Genomic DNA, 9,169 nt, shown 5'->3' on the forward strand with positions numbered 1-9,169 from the left:
GTGTGTGTGTGTGTGTGTGTGTGTGTGTGTACGTATGTATAAAAAGGGCCCTCAATGTACATGCAGAAATAAATATACGATGCGACAATAAAGTCACTTTAGCCCAATTTATATTTCTCTACTTTGCATTTATCGAATTTAGAACAGAGCTTTTTATTTCGCCAACTGAAAATGTTTACAATTTTGCGATGTGATAAAATAGAAAATAATGAATGGAAATTTATCAAAAAAATAATGTAAATAATGAAAAAGTTAACGTTATAATTCATCTTGCTCGATATTAGAATGGTACGGGTACAAACGTTATAGCAGATTATCAGCGATTATTTCATAATGAAAAATATGAATCAACAATTATCAACAATTTATCAGAACTGAATTTATGCATTAATAATGATTAATTTCCATTTAAATAAGTATATCAATATAAACAAAGTGATTAATTAAAGATTAATACAAAATTCTATTTTCTCAATCAATTATCATCGAATTGAAAAGATCTTTTATTTGTGAAATTTTAAAATTTCCTACGTTAATGTTCGAAAATTATTTATTTTTGTCAGTTCTAAAGTTATATCTATGATATTTGTCGATAGTGAGATGTAATATATAAAAAAATCAAATTATTATTAGAATGGATAACGTAGATCTGTGAATTAAAAAATAAAAATTATTTAAGAATACTGAAGTGAATCTAACAATTTTTCAATTTTTTTTGTCAAATTTTGAGAAAATGAGATAAAATAAATAAGTTAAAAATGATAATTTTGATCATATTTATAAAGTAAAATAAATAAAATAAGTAAATTTTATAAAATGGAAGTAAAATAAAATAAATAAATTTAGTAAAGTTTAAAATTATTTACATTGTGTTTTCGTTCACATTTAAAAGTATATATACTTCTCTTTTAAAATGATTTTTCTCGTCCGTTAAAACGTCAACGTTAGAGAATTCTCGTATATAGGATAGTAATTAGAAATCAAGAAAAATGTTGCAAAATTTAATTGATAAAAATTTTGAATTAATGGTATGAAAAATTTCTGAACAAAATAAATAATTAATGTACTCTACTTCTATTAATGTTGTGCTACCAAATTAAAAAAAAGTATACAATTTATTAATATATTTTTGTTACTTGTGGATTTTTCAGGATATGAATTATTAATTATTAATTAAATGTTAATTTCTTGTTATTTATATGTAGTTGTCTATTTATAACCATTGAAACAACTATCACAAGTTCGAACATTAGTTGAAGATCATTTAGTTACTTTGAAAAATGATAGATAATAGCCCGTATTCAGAACACGTTTTTATCGATAAATATACGTTATTTTTGAAATTCTATAGTATTATATATGTAATGTGAGCTGTACGTTAAATATGCACTAACATTGTTATAAGTGTATTCTGAATACGGACGTAAACACATATATATATATAAAAATATATAACAAATAGAAAATAATTATATATGTATAACCCAAATTCTAATTATCAGATCATTTTGTTTTTACTTTCTCTAGAACTTGCCATGATAGCAAAATCCGAGATAAAATCTGAAATCCGACTCAAATTCAGTTCATCAAAGTAGAAGTGCATATTCTTAAATACAAAATTCACGTAAAAAAATTGTGTAATGTATTCGCGTAAAAGTTTTTATTGGAAAAACAATTTAACTATCTTATATAAGTTGATAGAATTTGATTTACGTTGGCTGTACTGTTACAAGATAAGGGCGCTCTCTGAAAATATATGACTATATAAAATACGTGTTATTTTTACAAGCCCTCGCATTAGATCAATATTCTGTGGAGTTTAAAATCTCACCACTTAATTAATATTAATTGCAATATTTTTCCATTGTCTAACTCTGTTTTGATAAGAAATTTTCTTTGAATATTTCTCTTTTATCGTGCTCTCATTACATTTTTTTTTAAATCGTCTAGAAAGTTTAAGTTTTCTCTTCGTTTAAATTTTTCTTCAGGGATCAACGTTTTTGCGAATTTCACGTGTTCATTTGTCACGATAGTGAATTACATCTTTTTTTCGTATATGTTACAGATTGTTCGGCACAAAGTGCGACAAGTGTAGCCGGTGTTTTAGCAAAAATGACTATGTGATGAGAGCGAAAACTAAGATCTATCACGTGGAATGCTTTCGTTGTTGCGCCTGCTCGAGGCGGCTCGAAACTGGCGATGAGTTCGCTCTGAGACAGGACGGTCTCTTCTGTCGACTCGATCACGATGTCCTCGAGGGCGGAAAGCACTGCACCGGAGGTGTTGGTATTCCCGGGAGCGAGAATAACAATAACGCCTCCCTGACGAACAACAATCATCATCTACACCCAAACGACGGCTCGATGTCAGGTAAAAGCATGATCATTCATCAAAGACTGGATTGTTTTTTTTTTCTTTCCTTCGCGCACAATACGATACATTTCGGATTGACAAATTGTTCGTGAAATCATTCCCCAAGATTTTTCAAAGTGAAAAGATCTAACAGTAAATACCACCACGTTCTGAATTTAGACATCGAGTTATTCTAAAGTCTATTTTCGCATCGACGTTATTTTCGTACTCCCATCAGTTCCTTAATTGAACATCGTTATCGAGATTCTGCGATTAAATTATCTCACGTTCATGCGAAATCCGGCTTCTGACGTACATCACGACAGGATGTGGGATACGTCTGTGGATTATCAGGCATAGTCTATGTTCCCAAAGACCAAATTTACAAAAGGGTGCCCGCTCGAGGGTAAGCTCAAAGGACTCTCCTATGTTGTGTTAGGCTCACGACGTATAATTAGGTGTTGATAATTGAAGCCGTTAAGACCGTAAAGGCTTGACCACTACCCTCCTACACGTCAGGATTAGGTAGGCTTAATGTCCTGTAGCCTAGCATAATGTACGGTCTACTGGCTGGACTGCTAGCGAGCGAATTAACTCAACCAAGCGGGAGTTCAGACGGAATTCAGACACCAAATCTAATCGTATGTAAGACAGCATAGGATTGCATCGGTAGCAATTAGAGAGAAAAAGACAATCTGGCAAGTAATCACTTAAAGCCTATGGCATACGATGAGTGTTTTCCTACTGGATTGCTTGCTTGCGTTTTGATAAATTAGTCTGCGTTTTGTGTAATTCTACTAATTTACTAAAACGCAAGCAATCCAATAGGAAAACAAGTATTCTGCCGTAGACTTAAGAGTTAATGCCAGACGATCAGTGTTAATGTTCTTGACTCTTTCGAGTTGAAAGGCAGTCGCAATTACAACTCGCTAATTTGCCAAATCGGTTAGTGTGTCAATGACAAACGATTAAGTAAACGTCGGTAAAATGCTACTATGAATTACACTTTAAAATGATGTAAGCGTCAAGATATTGAAAATCGAAAATATCACAATGGGATAATGAAAAATGAGATTTAAATTACATTTTGTCAAACAATACGTTCGATTTCTTTTTTTACTGATTAAGAATCAAAAAAGAAGATGAACTTTTTAAAATTATTAAACCGAAACATGTAATTATAAATCTATATATAAACGTTATTATCAAGATTCACTTCGATCAAAAATAGGATTTTTTCTCTTATTTAATTTATTCTTCATTTTTATTATTTAATCTTTTCATTTGCAATTGAACTTTTTAATGTGACATAATAAGCGAGAAAGAAACGTGACACGATCCGTTCCAGCTACCGTTTCTCATATGGATTTCCTCTCCACGCTCTTCCTTCTCAAAATGTAAAAAACAAACATCGGCATAATTACTCGATATACTAATTTTCGTGCAAATAACTCGTGTGCGGTAACGCGACGTGCGCACGTTGTCCCGTGTTTGTCATTGTGATTCGTCATTGGAGATCGTCGCGCGTAAACGTCGTTCCCCACGCACGAAAAAGTTGGACCACCTTATGCCGACGGTAGTAGCCCGATGTATCTTCAGAATGCTGCCGAGGTGCCAAATGTAACACCACCCTGCCAACTACTGTCGCGCATAACTATGCACGATCTGTTTTCTCTTATTCCTATCTTCTTTATTAGCGCGCTGGGGATATCCCGCAAGGGACGGGACACCTGAGTGTAATACATGAACGTGTCGCCAAATTATTAATAGTCCTCGAATTACTAATAAACTCTAATAAACTGTTCGTTCTTGATCTGTGAGAAATTACGATCGTCTCAGGTATCACGAGATCTGTGCGCTTCGTGCGAAAATGTTTTTGTTCTATAATATTAAAATAAAATATATCTCCCTTTCGTAGAGTTTATTTATATCTAAGAGCTTTGATCATTCTTTATCTAAGAGCTCTGATCATTCTTAAAAATTTATCTTGGTACCTATATTGTTAGATAAAAAGCAATGGTCCAATCCCTTCAGTTAAATAACATTTTATTATTTTTTACTTCCTCTGTGTGTCAAAATGTACATCAATTCATTTCTGTGGATTTAGTTCCAAAGTAAACATTGTCCATATCAATGTATGCATTTAGTAAATAATAAATTTCAGTGTCAAATTTAATACATTTTCTTGAATTAATTGGGTAGGAGTAGTGGCAACCTATACAAATAATTAAATATAATTTACATTGAATTTAATTTGACACTATAAATTTAAGTGTAATCTGATCTTAAATTTTTTCTTTTTTTTAGTTGGTTCTGTGAATTTATGCCCCGCGATTGTATGATCGTTCGCTGCTCTCTAGGCGTTAAGAGGATCAAATTTATTAGGATACGGATTATTTTTATGTGTAAAGAAACAAATTTTCGGCGTGATTGTTTGAACACGTACGCTACGAACTAGTCAACATTAGTCAATTTTCAAAAAATTAATGAAAATTGAATCAGATGAAAATTCAACTTTTAAAAGAATTTAGAGTATTAGTTCAGTTTAACATTCACAATCACAAAAGTTAATAAAGAATATATCAATTGATGCGTTTTTTCATAAAATGAATCTGGCAGAAAAAAAGTGTCGCTCTATTTCACGAACCGAGATATTAATCCCAAAATTTGATAATCGCTCAAGTTAGAAAATCCATCATATTGACAGAATAGAGTTCGTGATCAAAAATTTATACATATTCTCTGCTTTAATTAATTAAAAACGCAAATTTTCTCGTATAATTTTAATTATAGCAGAAAATATGATTTATGATTCAAAATTTATACATACATATTCTCTCTGATTTAATTAACTAAAACTATCAATTTTCTTATATATTAAATCATAGCTGAGAACAGTTTATGATTCGAAATTTATTCCTTTTTCATTCTTATCTAATCCTAGTACATACGCAGTTCGTTAATTATGTCGATATGACAAGTTTTGTAATCTCAATAGTAATAAATAACTACGATTAACGTGTTCGCAAAACAGAATAATACTTTTTTCAGACAAATTCCTTGCTTTCATTTAAAAAAAACGCGATGTTGTATATTCTTGTTTTAATTTTTATGATTGTGTACTCAAAATTGAATAATTACCGAATTTAGCTTTTTGCAGATGTTATACACTCGCGAGATAATTTCTCCCTAATCAAATTAAATACCTCTTCTACCTTTCATTCTTTCTGCGGAAGATACTTTCCAATCTATACATCATATGACAGCTACACAATCATATATCGTTTTTCGAAGGTCGAAAATCTACTCTTCTTATCGTCGTGCCGCCGTGTCAACGTTGGTTTCATTCTCGGTTGCCAACCAAGACCGCTATTTGGTTAGGACACAGAAATAGGATTTCGTTTGTTCTCTTGTAGTATATTCTCGTTGACTTTTCGTCTTCCCGCATAGCGGACTCACTAGATCTCGAACGACACGACGCCTAAAGAGAGCGTCGGCATTATCTAGAATACATTGGTAAAATGATTGGTCAAAATTTTTATTATTGGTAATTTAATCTCCTGCAAGTGACGTGAAGTAATTTTAAGCAACTTCTATTAACTTCATTTTCTTCTCATTACATCGTAAGGATTTCTTTAATATTCTGTATTGTTTAGATCATCATTTAATGGCAAAAAATTGAGCTACTCGCAAAGATCTTTAAACATTATTTCGATATGATATACCTGCTTTTTCCAAATTTTTCCATTGCTTTTCCATTGCTTATAATTGCTTTTTTCATTGTTTATATTCCTGTTATATTCCTTAATGTGTTCTGGTGTTTCAATTGGAAACAAATTTTTTTACCATATATTTATTTTATGAAAATTATAAGCAATCGAATTGGGTTGGTCATACACTAGTGTCTTGTTCCCGTAACGAGACGTTTAATAATTAAAGCTTCGCTTATTAGTTAGAATTTAATAAAATGATTAAAATTTTTGCTAAAGTATATCATTTTTTTGATATATTACTTTATAACAGTCATCTCAATCGCGAAATTATATTGATAAAGATTTATATTTTACCATCTTTTTTCTTTTAAATAAATCTCAAGTATATCTCAAGTATTCTCAGGAATGACGACTATGAGACTGATGGACAGACAAACAAAGTATTATTTTTTGACAAAAAAACGGAAAGCCTCTACCATCTCTTGTAAATAAAACCGTGGCTCGCGAGTCATGAATGTATCACGATACCAAGGTCGGCTGATCAAGGAATCACATGAGCACGAGATCCGCGTTTGTCCATCGACAATATTGTCTCTTGACTGTTGTGTCGAGTACTGAGTTCGCAGACGATCGTCGCGTCGGTACCTTTTGCTTCGCTCCTCGTTGATCCGCCATGCTGAACCAGTATCTGGATCTCCCATTAGCCGGACTCGACCGTTTTGTAAGACCGGTTAGGAAGATAGTCCGGAATCGTATCGTGCGTACCTTCCCTTCTTCCGTACCTCGTGCTCGGGATGCTTCGTTTCGCGAACGCGATGCTCTCGCGGATAAATCTTCCCGAGAGGCGGCAACCGCACACTCGCCCTTTGTAACTGTCGAAAAAAACGTTAACGAAGAATCCGGAAGACTCGAAAGATTTACAATCGTCACGTGAACTCGCGTTTATCTTTCTTTCTGCGATTTCACAGTTGGAGCAATTCGCATGCTTACGTCAGTTTATTACTCCATAAAAATAACAGAATCTCTTTCTTAAGTCTGCGTATTAGATTAACTAATTAGCTTTGCAAAAAACATTCTTTAATACATCTATTTTTTCCCGCTAACTTTATTAACACCTACTTACGCAAATGTCACAGTGACTCAAATCCAATCAATACTTTATAGATATACACGGAAAGAACAATTGCTAATCTACAAATATCAAATTTAATTTACAGATATAAATCTGAAAATAATTTTGTTGAAATATATAATATTCAAAGATTACATAAAGATTTCATTTTTCTGATAAGATTATTAAATTAATTATTATAGTATTAAGAATTAATTAAGATGAAAATAATTATGTAGAACGATAAAATCTACACAGCTGAATTATTCCAAATATATCATATGAATATTTTATACATGCTACGCGATCTTCAGTCCCTATGATATAATTTGGACACTTTTGTTATATGAGAATATAACGAGCATTGTACTGCTGCAAAAAAAATTTTAATATTCTAGCAACCAGCTTGAATCATATATAGGTATTTTGATATTTCAACAAAATTATTTTCGGATCTATATTTAGTTTTTTTTTAGATATTTCAAAAAAACCGTCTTTTCCGTGTATCTTTTTTTATACTATTACGTTGTAGCTTAATTCTCTTCAAGAAATCTCTCAATAAATCATATCTTGCATCCTTTAAAATGCACTTTTCAAAGTCCCATACAGCACAGACGTCCTAAAGACGTCCAGTGAACGTTCTTATATATCTTCTGAACGTCTTAAGAACGTTTCCAAGATATGTGCTGTGTGGAAATGTCCCGTAATTTGTATTGCTTATAATTGATATTTTATATTTGGAAAACGTATTCGTTTAGCTCGGCTCTACGACCACCACGAGGGAGGACTCTCGACGTTTATGCTTGCAGATTCCGGATCTGAGAGCGGATCACATAAGGCAGGCGTCGGTGGCGTTCGCGGTTCCGGTGGCCACAAAAGTGGCGGAGGTTCCGACGGAAAGCCGACGAGAGTACGCACGGTTCTCAACGAAAAGCAGTTACACACCCTGAGAACCTGTTACGCGGCAAACCCTCGACCGGATGCCCTGATGAAGGAACAGCTCGTCGAAATGACAGGGCTGAGTCCACGCGTGATCAGGGTGTGGTTCCAGAATAAGAGATGCAAAGACAAGAAGAAGACGATCGCCATGAAGCAGCAAATGCAAGAGAAGGTAACGAGCTATGACATCGCTTATATCAACTACAGTCCATATTAGACTGTATTGATCATTAAAAATGAAATAGAGATTTAAAATTGAAATGATTGAAAAAATGAATGAAAATTAAAATTATTTGATTGATCAAATTCTGATCTTCAGTTTGCGATTACCAATTTTCAATGTATAAATAGATACAAACTTAACGGGACGTTATATCCTTTTGATGATGAATTCATTGCCAAAAACTAACTGAATTAATTAAATGAATAATGAATGAACATACTGTTGAATGTACTAACTTATGCTTGAGGACAGAGTTGTTCAGAAATTTATTTTTATAAAAAAAGAAGCGTAGCTGCGTCTGCCATTTTTGCTGCCAGTAACTGTGACAATTAACTCGTGCTTATTCAACGATCTCACTCAGAAAAGATAAAATAATTTTCACAATTATAATATCATAACTCTGAAATTTAAGTATTTCTATAACTGATTTAAAATCGTGAAAATGATAGTGTTGAAAATTACGAAAATTTAATCACAAAAAATAAATGTAAATCGAATAAATGAAATGATTCATTTTAAATGCACACTTTGAATATTTGGAAATAATTTTTTTCAAAAAAAAAATATTTTAGATAAAAGTTGTCTTTTAAAATTTTGAAAAAAGTTATGCCATCTATTTGACCATAAATATGATGTCAATATCACATTAACATATTTTAGAATTTTTAAGTAGAAATCCCTATTTTTTATTCTTTTAATTGATGTTATGATGTTTTTAAAATGCTTTTCAAATCTTAAAGTAAAATTAAATCTTTAAGTAAAATTTCCCGAAAATATTCCCGAGTTAAGAATTATCAAAGTTTAAAGGTATTACAAAGTGATACATATGTA

The 9,169-nt window shown here is 32.0% G+C and overlaps 1 protein-coding gene across 2 annotated transcripts in view; it reads left to right on the forward strand.

Moving 5' to 3' along the window:
• Positions 1–9,169, forward strand: part of LOC108695104 (insulin gene enhancer protein ISL-1) — a 37,491-nt gene that overhangs the window by 25,793 nt on the left and 2,529 nt on the right. For both annotated transcript variants that reach the window (XM_018204862.1, XM_018204863.1), the window contains exons 3-4: positions 2,066–2,370; positions 7,986–8,287. In XM_018204862.1, the coding sequence (XP_018060351.1) occupies positions 2,066–2,370; positions 7,986–8,287 (607 nt within the window). The remainder of the gene's footprint in view (positions 1–2,065; positions 2,371–7,985; positions 8,288–9,169) is intronic.

Source organism: Atta colombica, unplaced genomic scaffold (genome assembly GCF_001594045.1).
Source record: "Atta colombica isolate Treedump-2 unplaced genomic scaffold, Acol1.0 scaffold126, whole genome shotgun sequence".
Classification (NCBI taxonomy): domain Eukaryota; kingdom Metazoa; phylum Arthropoda; class Insecta; order Hymenoptera; family Formicidae; genus Atta; species Atta colombica.